The 21,738-nt window shown below is 39.0% G+C and overlaps 1 protein-coding gene across 4 annotated transcripts in view; it reads right to left on the minus strand.

Annotated features, from left to right (window-relative positions):
- Positions 1-392: 392 nt before the first annotated feature.
- The window catches only part of LOC113037698 (mediator of RNA polymerase II transcription subunit 23), a 53,001-nt gene continuing 31,655 nt past the window's right edge, over positions 393-21,738 (minus strand). For 2 of the 4 annotated variants that reach the window (XM_026195029.1, XM_026195027.1), the window contains 10 exons: positions 20,209-20,379; positions 18,332-18,548; positions 17,041-17,277; positions 15,670-15,835; positions 14,538-14,564; positions 14,195-14,267; positions 13,722-13,936; positions 10,232-10,352; positions 4,210-4,341; positions 393-821 (listed from right to left, as the gene is read on the minus strand). In XM_026195029.1, coding sequence (XP_026050814.1) covers positions 657-821; positions 4,210-4,341; positions 10,232-10,352; positions 13,722-13,936; positions 14,195-14,267; positions 14,538-14,564; positions 15,670-15,835; positions 17,041-17,277; positions 18,332-18,548; positions 20,209-20,379 — 1,524 coding nt within the window. In that variant the 3' untranslated portion in view covers positions 393-656. The remainder of the gene's footprint in view (positions 822-4,209; positions 4,342-10,231; positions 10,353-13,721; positions 13,937-14,194; positions 14,268-14,537; positions 14,565-15,669; positions 15,836-17,040; positions 17,278-18,331; positions 18,549-20,208; positions 20,380-21,738) is intronic. The other 2 variants (XM_026195031.1, XM_026195030.1) reach the window with 1 other exon arrangement.

The following is a 21,738-nucleotide window of genomic DNA, read 5'->3' on the forward strand; positions in this document are numbered from 1 at the left end:
GCATTCATGATTTTTGAGGGGGCACATTTGGAGGGGGGGGGGGGTATAAGTCATGGTTGTCATGTGACACAGCAGCTATGACAGCACTGTATAACTGTTATAGTCTTATGTTTTATGTATTTTTCCTTTTGATTCAAAACAATTCCAAACATGCTTAATATATCAGGAAATACCTCGATTCTCAAATACGTGTAAGTAAACACGTTTTGCACCTTTATAGATTGTTATTTGATCAATATATGGTGATGGGAAAAGTATTGTAATCTATTAACATAAACCAGGCTTTTTATTTAAGTGTCATATCATGCCATAAAGTATTTATGATGTAGATTCACATACTATGATAGTGTGTCTAACAGACACATAAAAGGATAGAAACAAAAGCACAGGCATAAGTTTGGTTACCACATGATTACTCTTTAATACACACACACACACAAAATAAAAAAAAAAAGAGATGAAAAAAAACTACTCTACCAAAGTCCAAGCTAAAGGCTCCAGGAAAAATCTTGATAATAAACACAACACCCCTTCAGGGTCATTGCTCCATGAAAATAAGGCAGGCGCTAGAAGATTGTGCTGGTTTTTAAATGGAATCAAAGCCTCGCTCGTAAAGCACAGGTCAAGTCACATGATCTTCATACTGTGTCCAGAGCTCACTGGGCCACAGACAGAGGGATGCTGGGAGCCGCAGGGGACGAGACGCTGCTGGACGGAGGGACGGAGGACGCTGCCGCCGCAGGCTCCATCTTACTGATGTGAGTGATGAAGCGCAGACGGAGACACATCGCCGGCCTCAGAGAACAGATGATCCTCTCCACCTGCGTGCGCACACACACACACACACACACACACACACACACACACACACACACACATCAGCCCTGGCCACCTTCCTTCACAATCATATTAGACAGAAATGAAGCAGAGCGCCGATCTCCCAGTCACGTGACTTTCATAGTCAATCATCTCATTACACTTCGAATTACAGTATTGTTCAAAATAATAGCAGTACAATGTGACTAACCAGAATAATCAAGGTTTTTAGTATATTTTTTATTGCTACGTGGCAAACAAGTTACCAGTAGGTTCAGTAGATTGTCAGAAAACAAACAAGACCCAGCATTCATGATATGCACGCTCTTAAGGCTGTGCAATTGGGCAATTAGTTGAAAGGGGTGTGTTCAAAAAAATAGCAGTGTCTACCTTTGACTGTACAAACTCAAAACTATTTTGTACAAACATTTTTTTTTTCTGGGATTTAGCAATCCTGTGAATCACTAAACTAATATTTAGTTGTATGACCACAGTTTTTTAAAACTGCTTGACATCTGTGTGGCATGGAGTCAACCAACTTGTGGCACCTCTCAGCTGTTATTCCACTCCATGATTCTTTAACAACATTCCACAATTCATTCACATTTCTTGGTTTTGCTTCAGAAACAGCATTTTTGATATCACCCCACAAGTTCTCAATTGGATTAAGGTCTGGAGATTGGGCTGGCCACTCCATAACATTAATTTTGTTGGTTTGGAACCAAGACTTTGCCCGTTTACTAGTGTGTTTTGGGTCATTGTCTTGTTGAAACAACCATTTCAAGGGCATGTCCTCTTCAGCATAGGGCAACATGACCTCTTCAAGTATTTTAACATATGCAAACTGATCCATGATCCCTGGTATGCGATAAATAGGCCCAACACCATAGTAGGAGAAACATGCCCATATCATGATGCTTGCACCTCCATGCTTCACTGTCTTCACTGTGTACTGTGGCTTGAATTCAGAGTTTGGGGGTCGTCTCACAAACTGCCTGTGGCCCTTGGACCCAAAAAGAACAATTTTACTCTCATCAGTCCACAAAATGTTCCTCCATTTCTCTTTAGGCCAGTTGATGTGTTCTTTGGCAAATTGTAACCTCTTCTGCACATGCCTTTTTTTTAACAGAGGGACTTTGCGGGGGATTCTTGAAAATAGATTAGCTTCACACAGACGTCTTCTAACTGTCACAGTACTTACAGGTAACTCCAGACTGTCTTTGATCATCCTGGAGGTGATCATTGGCTGAGCCTTTGCCATTCTGGTTATTCTTCTATCCATTTTGATGGTTGTCTTCCGTTTTCTTCCACGTCTCTCTGGTTTTGCTCTCCATTTTAAGGCATTGGAGATCATTTTAGCTGAACAGCCTATCATTTTTTGCACCTCTTTATAGGTTTTCCCCTCTCTAATCAACTTTTTAATCAAAGTACGCTGTTCTTCTGAACAATGTCTTGAACGACCCATTTTCCTCAGCTTTCAAATGCATGTTCAACAAGTGTTGGCTTCATCTTTAAATAGGGGCCACCTGATTCACACCTGTTTCTTCACAAAATTGATGACCTCAGTGATTGAATGCCACACTGCTATTTTTTTGAACACACCCCTTTCAACTAATTCAACTAATTGCCCAATTGCACAGCCTTAAGAGCGTGCATATCATGAATGCTGGGTCTCATTTGTTTTCTGAGAATCTACTGAACCTACTGGTAACTTGTTTGCCACGTAGCAATAAAAAAATATACGAAAAACCTTGATTATTCTGGTTAGTCACATTGTACTGCTATTATTTTGAACAATACTGTATGTTTAGATCAGTCTTTTTACATGATCCGTGGTTCTGTACTGTTTAAAAGTCTGGGGACGGTACATATATAAAAAAAAAAACATTTTGAAAGAAGCCAGCTTGTTTACAAGCTCAAAAACACAGTAAAAGTAAAAATGGTAACATATTACTACAGTTAATAACATGTTTTCTGTGTGAATCTGTGTTAAAGTGTAATTTATTCCTATGATGCTCCGCTGTATTTTCAGCATCATTCCTGCAGTCTTCAGTGTCACATGATCTTCAGAAATCATGATAATATGCTAAAGAAGCATTTCTGATTATTATCAATGAAGAAAACAATATTTTTGTGGAAACTCTGATACATTAAATTTTTCAGGATTCACAGAAGAACAGCATTTATTTGAGACAGAAATCTTGTGGACCATTATAAATGTGTTTACTGTTATTTTTGAACTCCTTATTGAATAAGAGATCATTTTGGGTAATATTAGCTGTTAGCGTGTGCACAGATCTGCACTTTGAATTTCCAGCAGAAATAGTTAAACCATTCACAAATCTTCTGGTTACTCATTTCTTCATACTATGATTTGGGACACTCTATTTCTGATATCAAACACTACTCAGGATGGATAGTATGTGAGCTGGAGGGCAGATTTAGTAACATGTGATCCGATGAGTGGAGCTCTTCTCTGAGAGAGAAGCAAACAACACACGCAAACCAGAGGCTCACAAACACCCAGCTGCTCTGTGAAACCACACCTGATTAGAGAACCAGCTTTACCGATGAGATGCGCATCAATTATTGGCCGATATTTATTGTATTATTATTTATTATAAGGGTCAATTTATCAAAATGGAAATTTATACATCATCTGAAGCTGAATAAATGATCTCTCCATTGATGTGTGGTTTGTACGGAGGACAATATTTGTCTGAGATACAACTATTATAAATCTGGAATCTGAGGGAGCACAAAAATCTAGGCCAACTTTACAACAGACTTTAGTTGTTTTATTATTATCTTCCCTTCTTTTTTATTATTCCATTTAAATCCTTTGTTTCTTTTGTTTTAATAAAAGGACTTACCACAGGTTACACTATTTTAAGGTGACATTGTAAAAGTGTAATTAACACAAGTCTTGAGTAATAATAATTAACTACATTTACTTACCACAGAGTTAGAGTTGGGGTTATTAATATTTATAGCTATTAATATAGCAAGTACATGCAAAGTGTGAACGTCACGTTAAAATAAAGTGTTCCCCATTAGATTTGAGACCTGCTCCACCCTCAGTGTTCATGCTTACAGCTGTGAATCCACAAGAGCGTGTGTGTGAGTGTGTGTGTGTGTGTGTGTGAGAGAGAGAGTGTGTGTGTGAGAGAGAGAGTGTGTGTGTGTGAGAGAGAGAGTGTGTGTGTGTGTGTGTGAGAGAGTGTGTATGTATGTGTGTGTGAGTGTGTGTGTGTGTGTGCGTGTGCGTGCGTGTGTGTGTGTGCGCATGTGTGTGAGTGTGTGTGTGTGTGTGTGTGTGTGCGCGTGAGTGAGTGTGTGTGTGTGTGTGTGAGAGAGAGAGAGTGAGCGTGTGTGTGTGTGTGTGCGTGTTACCTGGTCCTTGACGCTGTCCCCAGTAAACATGTATTTGATGTGGTACAGGAAGTCACAGATGGGGTCCATATAGGCCAGGTGTTTACTGTGCTGGTCCACAGCCTGAAGCATCTCATAAAACGCCACTCCAATCTGAGAGAGGGCCGAACACACAGCGGTCACCACATTCAGCACAACACAGTCACAGCTACAGCTCTGTCATCACCAGAACCATCATCTAACTGAACACCAAACACTCAAACCAAACTCACATCTCATTACACTGACATCAACGCTATCAAAAACATCAGAACTGTGTAACTATGCACAAACTGACATTATTAAGCATGAATGCACATTTTCAACAGTTCAATACACAAGATGATATTAACCCTTTAAGCCCTGAAGGTGTCGTTGTTCTGAGTGACAAACAAACAAAAGGTTGCTATTATTTGATACAACAATTTGATTCACTTTTGTACTTTTGGCGAAAAAAAAAACAGACTCATCTGGACATTCTCCTGCTGAGAAACCGCTGATGATAGTGTGAGGAAAACGTTTTTCATATGAGTCTTATTTGACATTCAATACATATATCTCAGGACAGAAATAAGCTAGGAGGGAAATAGGTTCCCCAGCATGTTAGCTGCATCTGTTTCAGGTTTTGTGCTGGCGATAGCATTAAATATCCAAAAGTTACAGCATTTTAGAACAAAAGAGGCCTTTTTGACTCCCTGAAGACATTTAAAAAGCTGATGTTTTCTGTGTGACATGCTGAAAAATAATGACTCAGAACTCCAAGACCATCGCAAGGAGAGTCTAAAGGGAGGTGTCGTTCGATAGAAATCTTTCTATATTAAACTTTACATTTGGACATTCTCCTGCTGAGAAAATGGAAGGAAAATTAGTGTGGTCAAAAGAAAATATTCATATTCTTATTCATATCTTGCAAAAGAAATGAAATGGGTGATGTATGGTGATATATGGGTGATGTTCCCTATATATGTGCTGTATGTGTATTCACTTTTGTTGTGATATCATGAATGAATCAAAAGTTACCGCATTAGGAACCAAAGTAGCTCTTCTCTTAGCCCTTGACAGGTTTGAAATTAAAGTAATGCCTCACTCTGGTTTAGTCAAAGTCCCAAAAAATGATGTGTTTTACTCTACTCTGTGAGAGCTGTATGTTTTTGACAGAGTACATGGCACAAAAAACATTTTGTAAATTAAATAGTTTTTCACTACTTTGTAGTTAATCAAAGTGGCTACATGCATTGTAAAGCTCAGACTCCAAGCTTTCCAATGGTATCCATATTTTGGATATCTGATTAGTAATCTGATTATGAACTGTGCTGGAAAAATGAGTCTGAATGCACACAAGCTAATTTTGAGCTAAGAAAAAAAAATAAAAAAGGAAGATTTGGAAGCTTTTGGTTGCATTTCAGATTCCAAAATGAGTTAATTAAGCCCTCGTCTAGCGATCCCAATGCTCTAAATAGTAATTAACCCTTTTGGATTGTTCAAATTCCCTACCCTTTCGAGTTGTTCGTGGATGAAAACATCCACTCAATTAAACTGACTGCTGTAAAAATTTATCAGATTCATATTTTTTTTCAATTTTTTTTTGCATAAATCTGTTAATCAACTTCAGTCCTGATCAAAACTACCAAATGTTTAAAAAAAATCCAAGAATTTAAATCTTTAATTGCCAAGTTCATAAATTATGTCACTGATTTGGGGGGAAAAAACACACAAAATTACATATTTTCAATATAAAAGTAATTGTGGCTGGATTTTTTTTTTTAACTTTTTATAACAGTCTTGGGCATGTCAAAGATTAGTAGCAACATTGGCTTTGATGCATTTTTAGTTTTTGTGCAGCATTAGATTTACATTTTTTCTCCCTAATTAGTTGTTGGTGGCTGTTTTTGCCCCATTGACTTACATTATAACGACATTTTTTGATTGCAAAGCCATGACACCATATAATCACGCATTCTTGATTGTTTGTGGTTTGCCTTTTGGGAAGAGGTAAAATTTGTTATTTTTACAGTTGATCACTAGGTGGGACCATTAACCCTTTAGATAGGCCTGTGCAAAAAAAGGCTTAGTTTCTGGCTTGTATATGGAGTTATATGGAGTATAACAGCAAATTATAGTGTTTGTGTGTGTGAGAGATTCTTGATTGTTGGTGGTTTTCCCTGTTGGGAAGAGGTAAAATTTGTTATTTTTACAGTTGATCACTAGGTGGGACCATTAACCCTTTAGATAGGCCTGTGCAAAAAAAAGCTTAGTTTCTGACTTGTATATGAAGCTATATGGAGTATAACAGCAAATTATATTGAGTGTGTATGTGTGTGTGTGAGAAAGAGAGAGACCAAGTGTGTGAGAGAGACCTTTGCACACTTACCTTGATGTATTTCAGAAAATCAAAATGTACACCTCAGCTCTCAGAACTACATGGAGTAAACAAAAGTGTATTTATGCACCTGCTGCCTTTTAATGGTGGTGAAAGTATTCAGTTGTTAAGTGATGAAGTAAGAAGCGCTGTTTCCGGGCCCAGGCCTCAACTCGCTTCACTTGACAATATGAACTCAGCAGCCGTTTATGAGCACTGTTTATTCATATTGATAATTTAAGCTAAACGCTTTCAAACTTAGGGTATACACTACAGTCTCCGTGCTCACAGTGTCCCAAACACAAATAATTTGTATATATTTTTTTTATATTTAGATTTTCATTGTCTGGCTATCAGGGACTGGTATGGAGTTAAAGTTTAAGATTATAACTTTTTCGCTAGTATTCTATCACATTGTGAGTTTATATTAGCACCTTTTGTTGTTTTCTCGTGGTAACTGATAGAGCGTTTGGACACGGAAGCGCTGCTACGTGACATCAGACTTAACAAGGGAATAGACTAAACAAAAGCAAAGTACATGGATTTAAACACTTGCATGGCATCGTGCTGGTCATTTAATGGTGAGAAGAGCAGCAAGCAACTTGTACCAAAGTTTTAGAAATGATTATGCAGCTTGACCCCTTCAGCGAGCTGCAGCTTATTTGAAGTTGGTATTGCATTTGGGTTCATAATACATTATGTTCACAAATTTAATGCAAAGTAGATTTTTTTACAGGATTTTAAGGTTTTAAACTGGCTTTACCATCAAGAAAAGATGAGCATTTCACATATAGGCCATCTGTACTTTTCACCATCAAAAGGCAGCATGTGCATAAACACACTTCTTTTTTTATTGTTTACTCCATGTAGTTCTGAGAGCTGAGGTGTATATTTGGATTTTTTCCGATACTGTACATCAAGGTAAGTGCACAAAGGTCTCTCTCACAGCCTCTCTTTCTCTCTCTCTCTCACACACACACACACACACACACACACACACACACACACACTATAATTTGCTATTATACTCCATTTAACTCCATATACAAGCCAGAAACTAAGCCTTTTTTTGCACAGGCCTATCTAAAGGGTTAATGGTCCCACCTAGTGATCAACTGTAAAAATATTTTTTTTACCTCTTCCCAAAAGGGAAAACCACAAACAATCAAGAATGCATGATTATATGGTGTCATGGCTTTGCAATCAAATGTCATTATAATGGAATCAATGGGGCAAAAACAGCCACCAACAACTAATTAGGGAGAAAAAATTTTAATCTAATGCTGCACAAAAACTAACAATGCATCAAAGCCAATTTTGTTACTAATCTTTGACATGCCCAAGACTGTGATAAAAGGTAAAAAAATATCCAGTCCACAATCACTTCTTATATTGAAAATATGTAATCTTGTGTGTTTTTTTTCCCAAATCAGTGACATCATTTATGAATTTGGTTAATTAAAAAGTTAAAATCTTGGAATTTTTCTAAACATTTGGTAGTTTTGATCAGGACTGAGGTTGATTAATAGAGTTATGCAAAAAAAAATGAAAAAAATATTTATCTGGTACATTTTTACAGCAGTTTAATTGAGTGGATGTTTTCATCCACGAACAACTCGAAAGGGTAGTGAATTTGCCCAGAGTGTACCGTTGAGTTTTTGAAAAATTTCAAAGCATTTCCCCAAAATATGGGTCAAAATAAGATTCGTCACCAAAAATCAATCCATTAGCTCAAACACAGAGAAAGCTGTGGCCAAAATAAGACTCAACTTTACCCCCTAGTGGACGAAAACGTCCCCAACAACCCACAAGGGTTAAACATCTAAAATGATCTTTATTTGTACATTTTATGAGAGGAGTACCCTCTTCTCTACTCACTTCTAGCACATACTGTAGAGACAGAATTACAGTACATCAGTAGGCTATATGTTTTAAATGAACATTTGGGGAAATGCTGGGAAAAACATCTGTTGTGTAACATCATAGATGGTTTCTATGAACGGCAACAAAATAAACATGAACATGCATGCTTTTGTAGCCCAAACTTGATTTCTGGTAGAATTCTGCAAAGAAGTCCCTGTAGAGTACATTATTACTGATAACAAACTAAATGCATTTGCTGTGTAAATCAGACGTGCATACTGAACATGCAAACTCATTCTCTGCCAGCAGGAGGTGCTTTTGTAGCAGCAGAGATAGAGGTTTCCAGTTAACAGCTATAGCTACACAAAGCAGAGCTCCGCTCACAAACGCTGCTTTATCAGACATCACAGGCAAGATGAAATTAACTTGATATCCAACATTTTCTGAAGACGGTCGGTTTCCTGCAGAGATGCAGTGCCAGGTTTTGATTTGGAAACATGCAGTGCTCATGTTTATTCATGTATGCTCAAAGCCTTTTGGAAAATCAATTTGTGGCGGTCAGTTTTGATATTGTGACGGGCCACCACAAATAAATCAATGCATGAAAAACATCTCTCAGCACAACACCCCGAGCCCAACTTCAGTCTACTCTAAATCTTTTGCTCATTGTGATTCATTTTTCCAGCACAGGTCACAAGTTTTAGTGGGTTTTACATGTTAAGTCACATTTTAAGCGACACAATATTATCGTTTTTTGTCTATTTCAGAAAACAAAATAAATCCAAAGCCACAAGAGAACCAATGCATGTCTCTGAGCATCGCACTGGCGTTCAGTTACTAAATTAATTTTAATTAAATTAAGCAAATCAGTGAATGATTCAATGACACACTCATAAAAAACAGTCACTTTCTTTGCTCTTAAACGAATCATTGATCCATCTGAATGAAATGGTTAAGAGAATGATTCAACGACTCGTTTTGACTGTCATAATCATTATTAACTGTCATTTTAATCTTCATTTTTTAATTATAACATATTTAATAGCTTTTATTTTTGCTCACATTTTCATTTTTAATAATGAATCTACATGACAAGCACTTATTTATTTATGATGAGAACAGATGAGCAGAGACTGTGCATCACTCTTCATGATCAACAGCAGAAAAAAAGAGCAGCTGTTGACTTTTCTGACTGGCAGGATTTACTAAGCACTGCAGTTTACTAGATGCTCATTCATACTGATACAAGTGATCCATCTCGGCTATACAGTCTCTGATATTATGACATGTTTAACTGGTTCTAGTAAGAGTGGTAGGGGAGCGCAAGCAGAGCAGGGTCTTCACTGGAGTAGTGTTCAGAAACCCTTTACTGCCACTCCTGAAAACTGGTATGTGTTCATTTTTGATACTAGCATGTTTGATCAGGAGGGTGTGAATGCTGGCAGCGACATTCTGTACTGGTGAAACAGATGCGATCCAGACCTGTTTACCAAAGCAGAGTGTTCAGTGATGTAGAAAGAAGCGTGAGGGTTTCTGGGTAAAAGTGCAGTGTGTAGAGAGCACTTTCATTAGCTGGACTGCTTCAAACAGCCCCAGAGGAGTTCAGCATGAACTACTCCCCTCGGCTGGAGCGCTCTCTAAATGTGTGTGTGGGCTGCTTCACAGGCTTGTGTCTAATCAAGTCAGCTCCCTCTCCCATGAGGCTCTGCTTTGAAGAGTCAAGGTGAGTGACTGTGAAACGGGCAGGTGTGTGTGTGTGTGTGTGTGTGTGAGCATCTCTACCTCCAGCATGCATCTGGTCCTCTCCTGCTGGAAGCGCTGCAGAAACGGCCCCACCAGGTGATACACATACAGCAGCTGGAACTCTGTCTTCACGATGGGCTTCAGCACCTCCGAGAGGAACCTGACACACACACATACACACACACACACACACACACACACACACACACACACACACACACACACACACACACACACACACAATGAAGACACCAATGATCAATCAATAATCACAAACTATTCAAACCACATGATACTAACTGCTGGCCGTTTATGGAGGAAGAAATGCAGCAGTTTCAGCATGAATAGAGAATGAATCCATCTTTATTTGACAATCTAACTCTATAGCACTCTCTATTCTAATTCTATTCTTTAAAAAAATTAAAACTTTAAACTTGAACTCTATTCATTTACTTTCTGCTTGTTTTCTTAAAAAAAAAAACTAGCTTCTACATCCTTTACATTTAAGAACAAGCTAAAAAAAGGCCTGTAAAAGGGCTCTATTCTTTATATATAATAATAAAAAACCTTGTTACGTGTGCTGTGTTAAGTTAACAGACTGATTTTGTTTATTGTGATTGCTTCTATTGTCCTCATTTTTAAGTCGCTTTGGATAAAAGCGTCTGCTAAATGACTGAATGTAAATGTAATGAATTTGTAGTGGTGTGTTTTACTACTGCACTGAACACATTTGAGTCTCAGTGAGTGTGTAATGAAGATCTGTTCACAGCGGATGACATCATCATGACTCATGACATCATGATCGATTTGCCCTGAGCTCAACCAATCATTAAACCCATTTTTATGACTTTTTTGAACTCGTCGGCTTCTGTTATTGATCACGTGAGGACCGGAGCTTCATGAATCTGCTCACGGTGCAGTGTCACTCTGCTACGTTCAAACGCTTTCTCTCTGTCGTATGCTCAACACTGGAACTCAAATGAAGCGCGTCTCATTCACATGAGCTGCAGAGGTGTTTCATCAGACGTGTGCTGATAGACGGAGTGTGTCAGACTCTCACAGCTCCTGCAGATCCCAGACGTCACAGTGCTGTCAGCACAGGGCCAGCAGACACATTCACACAGACACATCAAAACAAACAGAGCATGTGACCGCTGCACTGACGCCTCACAGCACGCGCACACACACACACACACACCCAGCACAACTAGGGCCCCATGAAATCAATTCTGTTCCCAATTTCATTTTTTTCTTGTTTTATTTTTTTCCTGGACTTTTTCATGGCTGAATTAAATTGTATCAACCAAAAGCATGTCTAATTAAAATACTGAAACATACAATTCAACATCAATTTATTAAAAGTTTAACAAAAATAACATCTTTAGGGCCCCATGAAATGTTCTATTTTTTTCTTACTTTTTTTTTTTATCAAATGCATAAAAACAGCTTTGATGTATTCTTAACAATAGCCTTATGATTTTTTTTTTTTTTTTCAAAATTATGTTTCCTATCAAATGAAAACACGCTACATTAATTTATCTTTCAATTAAGGAAAATTAAACATTTTATTTTTTGGCAAACAAAGAGGATTTACTATTAAAAGTAAAACATGGAAGAAATAATATGTAATTATTCCTTAAAAGATAAAGTGGTAATAATTGTATTATTAGTAATATTACATTCTACTGAACATTCGTAATGTATTTCTTGCACAATGTCTTCAAGTTAAACTGAACTTTTATTTTGACAGGTTTCTGTTAATACCTGTCGTTTTCTGTTTGTATATGATATGATGCTAACCGTTAGTGTTAGCGGTTCTGGAGATGTTCATGTCCTCATTCAGTGAGGCAGCAGATGCTGAAGTCACTTCAGTATGTGTGTAATAAACAAGTAGCACAACTGTTTGATAATCAGAAATGTTTCTTGAGCAGTAAATCATCATATTTTCATGATATCTGAAGATCATGTGACACTGAAGATTGGAGGATGATGCTGAAAATACAGCTGTGCATCACAGAAATACATTACCTACACTTTAACAGAGATTCACTCAGAAAACAGCCGTTTTAAACTGAAATAAGATTTTACAAAATTATTGGTGTTTTTACTGTATTTTTGATCAAATAAACGAAGTATCGGAAACTTCAGAAACTTCATACCGACCCCAAACAACAGAAATTATAAACTGATCTTTTATTTACTTTTATAATGCACAGCTCCTACAGTGATTGAATAAACAGCATGTTAAGATGCTAAAAAAGGTTTGTTTTCATAATCTTTTATTAGAACCTGCTCTGTGACTGAAACTACTTTTCAGATGATGTTCCGAAATAATCTTTTTCAAAACCAGCTTCACTGTGGTACAAAACTGACCATCATTCAAAACCTCAACCTATTACTGAAGTAAAATGCATTGTGAACAACTAATGAAGAGTCGGTGCATGCACAGGGGGCATTCTGTCATAAACACACAGACTCGAGCACAGAAGCGTGTTCATACTTCATCTGAGCCCACAGATGTGTCTCTAAATGAGTTGTGTTGTGAGGGAAGAGATGAAGAGTGTGTGGAGGCAGCAGGTGAACTGATCTCAGCTCATCACTGACTCATCCTCACACAGCTACTCAACACAACATTTATCCATTCATCAGGGGATCTGCGGGGGGTTACAATCACAGTTTAGGCTTTTTAAGATCTGCACTAATAAAATGAATACTGTTTGTCCATTCAGAACAATCACATACAACCACTAGCAGCACCAGGATTTTTATTGTAGGTGGGCCTAAAGAAAACCTTCTCAGCAAAACAGGGTAACTGCAAGAGCATATTCAATATGCACTGAAATTAGGGTTGTGCCGATAGACGATAGTATCGTGTCTCGACGATAGTCAGAGATATCAACGTAAGCAGATTTCTCTGTCGATAGTCAAGACAATATTAGGCTCATTCTCCTATTAATGAATTAAATTACAATAATAACTATTATTATTTTTATTAGGCTGCCTATTATAATGCGGCTATCAAACTGCCCAGCTATTTCACTTCAGCACCGCATTTCTCACACACACACACACACACACACACCGCACACGCAGGAGGATTAGAGCCTGTATTTGGTGAAGTTGTAATGCTTTGACTCGAATAATACATAATATCCATGAAATGAACGAGATAGAAAATGACGAGTTGGTGTCCCACACATTTAACGGCTGGTTGACGGCATTGCCCTCTTTTCATACATGAGAGATTAACTCTTTCTTGCAGTTTCAAATAAAGTAATAATAACAAGGTGGCAGAGCAAACTTATCGTCCATAGAGGTTCTCACGCCTTGTTATTATTTTCATGCACTCCGCATTATAATGTGATGCATGCAAAATACATAGTTTTGGCCATTACAAAGTCTATAACACACACGAAAATAACACACAATCCAGTTTAATGGCTGCTAATAACAGTTCAAGGCCAGTAATGTCTGTCTGGCCCAGCGGTTCAGTGTGCAGGGTGTGTTTGAGACGGGCGTGAGGTCTTACTTGGGTATGAGTGAGAGCTGTCCGATGCTGGAGTGATGCCAGACGGCGTGAGACAGAGCCAGAACGTAGCTGCAGTGCATCTCTGAGTACGAGCGGTGACAGGCGGTGAAGTCCAGCAGCTGGAACGGGTAACCCACCCACTCCGTCTCCGAACTCAGAACCGCACTGCTGACCACACTCACGATACGGTCGTGAAGCACGATCCAGTACGGCTCCTGACACACAGAGACAGAAAGCTCCAGAAAATCACTTTACCTTGAACAGAGATGCTGAGTTCAAATCATCTGTCAATTACGGTTCCCAGAACAGTGACTACAAACACCATCAGGGATTGTAAATGAAGCAGGGTTATTACAGTTAACTAAAATTAAACTTGACTCTTACAGTCTCTAATGCTGAATGTAACCCTAGCAGTAGAATGCACATCGTGAAGCATGAGAGTAAGAGTAAATAAATGAAGATGGTGTGCGTACAGGCAGAGCTGTGATGACCAGGCCGATAGCATTCATCCACGCCGTGATGTTCTCCCGAGGAACCAGCGGCTGACTGCAAAACACACATCATTTATCATTCACAGGACTCTAATACAGGAATGGGTATAGCCCTATTCAGACAGGACTAGCTCCACTGGGGGTCGTTAGAGAAATCTGTGCTTCACAAGCCCTATTCAGACGGTAACTGTTTCTCAGGGGGACAGAAGTGATTTTCACCATTTACAGAGGTAGTGAGTGATTTAATCACCATCTGAATCCACATGACGTACGAACACTGTACGCTAACTTTTGTAGACTACTTTGGTGTATTGCATAGGCCTACCTATTTATTTCTTCTCCACCGCAGCGACTGGGAGCAGAAAGAGAAGAAAAGCATGCAGACATTAAAAATGAGTCTTTATTATGCAGCAGCAGATATGCAATACAATTTCAAAATGTGTATCATAAACAAACACATATATCGTAACTGTAGCGTATCTATTTTCCTTTTTCTAAACAGGAGATTTAAATAATCATATAATGAACAGGATTATGTGTTACAAATTATGCTTGGAATAATAAAAATACATTTTATTACATATTAAGGATACATTTTTAAAGATAATTATGTGGTTCGGAGGATCAGAGAACTTGCTCCTTCACTGTGAATAAATTGAGTTTTATCAATGAGGTGATATGTAGATTTATGCTTACAGATGTCAATATGAGAAACAATTACCATCTGAATCGGGCTACAGCTGTATTTCGTGATGTTAATTCTTCCATGTCTGTGTTTTTCCTCACACAATCTCTGTAATAATTCCAGAGCAAATGACCTACTCTTTTTCAGTGAACTCTGTGATCTTCTGAGAACTCTAATCCATCCTAATGTGAATATCTGTGATTGCTGATCATGTTTGTTTCACAACACGCTTCCTTGAGTGTTTTGGCCAAAGTGAATTAACATATACAGTCTTACCACACGCATGTTTGATATGTTTGCCTCCCGGTAAAGAAATGAAAAATACCAATAATAAAATGAAGAGCCAGATCACGTAAACTGTAAAGACTGGCTTCTGTAATATCAGCATCAGTTACTCACCTTCATTTCTGAACTCAATTACACCATGTGTTAATTACAGATGTACCTTTATAAAATTAAACATGGGTTTACTACTAATAAATGAGATAGTTAAACTAAAGTAGCCACACGTTAACATGGTTTTACTGTACTACTAGCGATACAGCTTCACCATGGTATCTGTAGTAAAGTTTTTGATTTACCATCAATCTGAATGACTGTACTGTACACAATGCATCTCTGTGACACCCAGGTGTCCAAAACAGACCCTCACACCTCTGTAATAAACACTGAGATAGATTTGAAATTCGCAGTTTAGAAATCTAGTCCTGTCCAAATAGGGTTTATGTCTGTGCATCTCCTGACACAACTCTCACAGCTCATGAACTCTGACCTCTTGAGCACGACATTGAGCAGAGCGTTGCCCACATCTTTCCCCGGCACGGCCAGAGCCATCAGCTCCACACAGGTGACGTGCAGCGCGTGAGCGGCCGGATTGGGGAACTCGTTAAACCTCCAGTCACAGTTGGGGAACGGCCCTGGAGATTTACCTGCCATGGGTGGCATGGGTTAAGGAAGCAATTCTTGACTCGTCTCTCACCACATTCAACACAAGACAACATCCACTGAGTGAACTTTGACCCTTCTGCAAGACTCTTTAAACTAGGAGTTCAGCTCCAGCCCTGATCAAACTCACATGGATTCAGGTTACTGTTTAGTTAGCCTTGATTCGCTGGTTCAGGTCTGTTAGATCGGGTCTACATCTAAATCTACATCGCTCTGTTTAGCCCCGCTCACCAATTCTACATCGCTCTGTTTAGCCCCGCTCACCAATTCTACATCACTCTGTTTAACCCCGCCCTCCAATTCTACATCACTCTGTTTAGCCCCGCCCTCCAATTCTTCATCACTCTGTTTAGCCCCGCCCACCATCTATACATCACATTGTTTAGCCCCGCCCACCATCTATACATCGCATTGTTTAGCCCCGCTCACCAATTCTACATCACTCTGTTTAGCCCCGCTCACCAATTCTACATCACTCTGTTTAACCCCGCCCTCCAATTCTACATCACTCTGTTTAGCCCCGCCCTCCAATTCTTCATCACTCTGTTTAGCCCCGCCCACCATCTATACATCACATTGTTTAGCCCCGCCCACCATCTATACATCGCATTGTTTAGCCCTGCTCACCAATTCTGCATCGCTCTGTTTAGCCCCACCCACCATCTCTAAATCGCTCTGTTTAGCCCCGCCCTCCAAATCTACATCACTCTTTTTAGCCCCGCCCTCCAAATCTACATTGCTCTGTTTAGCCCCGCCCTCCAAATATGCATTGCTCTCCCGCTCACCAATTCTACATGGCTCTGTTTAGCCCCGCCCATCATTTCTATATCACTGTCTGTTTCGTTTAACAGATCATTTGTACTGTACTGAGTATTTATGCGTTTTTAACCTAAATCACAGCAGCGTCCATCTGTGAAGGACAGAGTGTCAATTAACACAGCTCTCAGCCAATCACAGCAGAGGGTGTTTACTTCTGAGTCTACAATCCTCTGTTTCTATTCGACCAGAGTGCTCTGATGAAGGGGGTTAAAACAGGACAGAAAATAGTCTATTACTTCCAAATGATGATGTTATTTGATGTAAAAGTCTTGATAACATTATAAGTGGACCTCAGAGATCAGTACAAAATAAAAACCTGAGGCAGCTCATGACCCCTTTAAGGCCGTTTGGTGATCCTCACACGCTCAGTAAAGGATATTATCCACGAGCCGCCCGATGAGTTTGCAGTAGTACGTGTCATCGGGGATCCAGACGTTGTCTTCCCGAGGGTTCATGCCACACTTCAGGTAGGTCTCGCTGAGACACCAGCCAGGCGTGCGGTTGTCCTTGAGCGAGCTCATGATGGCGTGCACCAGCTTCCTCTTCAGACTGGTGCGATCCCGCAGGTGTCTCTCGTAATAGTGCAGCGTGTTGTACAGGTACGTCACCGGACGATCTGCACATAGACAGTTTTAGGATAACAGCAAAAAAAATTTGATTCATTTAATATCTACAATACCAGTCAAAAGTTTTTTTTTTAAGGAGTCTCTTTTACTCACTAAGCCTGCATTTATTTGACCTAAAATACAGTATTATACAGGCAGTATTAATAATAGTAATATTTTTACTATTTAACATAACTGCTTTCTATTTGAATATATTTTAAAACTTAATTTATTCCTGTGATTTCAAAGCCGAGCATCTTTACTCCAGTCACATGATCCTTCATTTATTATTATTATTATTATTATTATTATTATTATTGAAAACAGCTGAGCAGAATACTTTCAGGTTTCTTTGATGAATGGAAAGTCCAGAAGAACAGCATTTATCTGAAATAGAAATCTTTTGTAACATTATAAATGTCTGTATCATCACCTTTGATCAATTTAATGCATCCTTGCTGAATAAATGTATTATTTCTATATTTTCATTTTTGGTAAAGTGTATAATGCTACAAAAGCTTTTATATGAGATAAACACTGATCTTTGGATGTTTCTATTCATTAAAGAATCCTGAAAAATGTACTCAACGGTTTTAAATATTGATGATAATAAAAATGTTTCTTGAGCAGTAAATCATCATATTATTCTGATTTCTGAAGATCATGTGACACTGCAGACTGGAGGAATGATGCTGAAAATACAGCGGAGCATCACAGAAATACATTACACTTTAACACAGATTCACACAGAAAACAGATGTTTTAAATAGTACAAATATTTAACAATATTACTTCTTTCGCTGTATTTTGGATCAAATAAATGCAGGCTAAGTGAGCAGAGGCTACTTAAAAAAAATAATAATAAAGAAAAACTGATTCATTCAAACACTTGAATAAAACCATACCATATTTATATATAATTTTCTTATGTTTTGTATTCTTTAATGATTGCACTGTCCATGGAGCGGACCTGCCTCACATTTCACTGCTGGTCTCATGCTCTCCATATAAACATGTGTGTGACAAACTGAATCTCTACAAGCCGGTGCCCATCATGACTCTCACCGTGGAACTTGTAGAGCCCCCCCAGGTGATCGAGCAGCGTCTCCAGAGACTTGGACACAGGCAGCAGCTCCAGGAAGCGATGGATGACGATGTCGAACACAGGAAGGAAGCGCAGACACACGTTCCCGAAGTAGATGGGCAGGTACTGTAAGGGCAGCTGAATGGGAGGGTTGACCTGCTCTGCCAGGCCTTCGAAGTACAGCTTCTCTGGGTACTTCTGCACGGGACACAGCGAACCAGCTCAGTACGAACATAACCACCGTCCCAGAATAATATTACATCTTTACAACCTTACATGCGTCATGGTTTGAACATCATGCTCGGGTCAGATCAGGTCAAACTGTGTGCTGAATTATGTTTGCCATTCAGCACAAGTACACAACAGATGAAATGTCAAGGCAATCTGAGGTCAATCTCTCTTTGAAATGCCACAGAGAAGTGAAGATGGGAGGAGGATAATAACTGTGTGCTCGTGACATTTCAGACAGCCATCAAGCTTGATATGCAGCCGAATATCTTGAACTGAGATGGTTTCCTGTTTCATATCTAAAGGTCGAGAATAGTTTTATACACAAATCCATGACTAATGTACACCTGTGAGAGGACGGCTGCAGTCTCTGGGGTGTGTTTCATTATTTACACAGGTCTGAGAGTGAAGGGCACTAAGGACGGTAAATCAAGCACAGTACGGTCAGAAGAAAAGACACTGAATGACTGGAAGGAGACAGCTGCAACAACGAGTGTTCACTGGATTAGAGAAGGTTTGTGAGCTATATGCCATCAAATCTTCACTAGATATTCAGAGTTTTGTTGGTTAGGAAATGGTACATCCACACACACACTGTATTTTCCAGTTAGTTTAGTTATGTCCGGTAAATAGTCAGTAGTGGATGAATGGAAAATCTGAGCACAGACTCACCCCACCAATTCTACGGTAATAATTTGCGGTAAGAGCTTTATGGACACTGCTGCTGCCGCCATTATCCAATGTGTGCTTGCTGTGTGTTGTTAATGCTTGATCTTTCCCCTGTCAGTTCTAGTGCTGAATCCATACATAACGCTGAAACAAACTACTGACCTTAACCTGTACGGGGAGCATTAATGTTTGCTGCACTGCATCTTAGTGAAACGCATCAAATGTGAGCTGTCACACAGAGGATACTGGGAACGTCAGTTTACATTTTTTCTACTGTAGATTATAAAATGACTTGTTATTTCTCACTTCCCAAAACTGTGCATTTAAATTTCATCAAATGTCCCATAAGATCTTTTAACATATGTGACCGTGGACCACAAAACCAGTCATAAGGGTCAACTGTTTAAAACTGAGAATAAATCATCTCTCCATTGATGTGTGGTTTGTTCGGAGGACAATATTTGTCTGAGACACAACTATTATAAATCTGGAATCTGAGGGAGCAAAAAATCTAAATATTGAGAAAATCATCTTTAAAGATGTTCAGATGAAGTTCTTAGCAATGCATATTACTAATCAAACATTAAGTTTTAATATATTTACAGTAGGACATTTACAAAATATCTTCATGGAACATGATCTTTACTTAATATCCTAATGATTTTTGGCATAAAATAAAAATGTATAATTGTGTCCTATACAATGTATTGTTGTCTATTGCTATAAATATACGTCTGTGATACTGATGACTGCTTCTGTGCTGCAGGGACACGTATGGAGTAAGGGACATTACCGTTAAACAATTTGAACAGTTTTTACCATTAAAATTAGGCACATGGTTAGCATCCATGATATTACTGAACTCTGAAATGAGTCTGACTGGGTTGCCTAATGAAATCTGCTGTGGGCTGGGTTTGCACTGATCCCGTGTTGTTAGCGTGTAGCAGGCGGTGTGTGTTACCTTGTGGTAGGTCATGTGTTTGGTGTGCCAGTCGCTCTGCAGCCAGTGTTCGGGAGCGTTCTCCTTCACGAAATCACCGACGCGGTTGCGGAAGTCGTTGGGTTTGAGGAGGAGGAGCTGGATGATGAAGTAGCAGACCTGAGCCTCGTTCCCCTCGTGACTCCTCATCGCCTGCGTGCAAACACAGCCTTCAGTGCATATGTCTCAAAACGTTTGCTCAGTGAAGCGTGTTGAGACAGCAGTGCTCTCAGGAAATGTTTTTCAAAAGTTCAGGTTTTGGCCATCGGATTGGATTCAATCTTGAAAATGTGAAAAAAAGAGGATTCTAAATCCTCTGTTTGTGGTGTTCAAAACATTTCGTAAGATTGGGATACTTTTTATCCAAAAAAAACAGGATTATTCTAATCCCAGCAGAAGGGTGTATTTCAGGAACAAAAATGTACTGGTTCAAAAATCTGTAACGTGTAAATATCCCCAAATATTATATTTAATTTAAAGTTTTGCTTTTTTTTTAAATCACTGATTGTAAACTACATTGGCACAATCATCAGAGATGAACCAGAAATAGTTATTTGTTTAAATGCTGTGCTAAACATCTCATTGTTCCCATCAGCATGTCCCATGTACAAAAGTAAGATGGGTAACGTGATCCTGGATTCCTAAATCCAGATGAGACGTTCTGAACAGCTGGCCCCAGGATCTGCACAGAAGCGCAGCAGGGTCAGTGTCACTGATGTGATGTTCGATCGGACTGATAAATGCAGCGTGTGCGGTCCAGCAGGAAGCTGATTGATCAGTGCATGAGAAGGACAATCCTCAGGCTGTTTACTGGCCTTCTGTTAGCTTCTGACACACAGATCATGTTTCACATGCACTTGCTCTCACATGCTGTGCTAAAAGGCCAATACATCCATGAGTCAAACATGAAACGAAGCACAGCTGAATCACTGGAAATACAAACATAACGCTTTTTGGTAACAATTGTGTATGTAAATCAGAAACAATGAATCTGCATTGTGGATTTTGGAATTGATTTAAATAACGCCTCAGTAAACACAGTTTACTTTCCATTGATTAGGTCTTTTTCAACTATTTAATGATTGGTTTGAGTAATTGCTCACTCAAGTCCCATTGTCTCAGCTATTAGTGTGTCTGTTTAGCTTTAAATAAAGCAGCACTGCAACCAGAAAGAACTAAACCTGATGCTCATGTCCTCCAGCATGACCAGAGACCTTCCACAGAACAACCTGAAGAAAATCACATGATCAGTTACGTTCTCTAAGTTTACTGTTATTTGATTAGTCATTAAAAAATAGTGGCCAAACTGATTTTTTTTTAGTTGATGGTACGTAGAGGTGGGTGATAAGTCCTCCATAAAATGCACTGCACACATCTGAATATTTGGGTTGGACTGTTCTGGAACAGTGTTGAGATTCAACTTAACCACTGATTTCTAGTTGTGTCCTCTTTTGGAAGAACAAAGTATTTTCGCAACAGTGAAACAGAGACTCCATGACATTCTGACAGCGG

The sequence above is a fragment of the Carassius auratus genome, chromosome 20, assembly GCF_003368295.1.
Source record: "Carassius auratus strain Wakin chromosome 20, ASM336829v1, whole genome shotgun sequence".
Taxonomy (NCBI): Eukaryota; Metazoa; Chordata; class Actinopteri; order Cypriniformes; family Cyprinidae; genus Carassius; species Carassius auratus.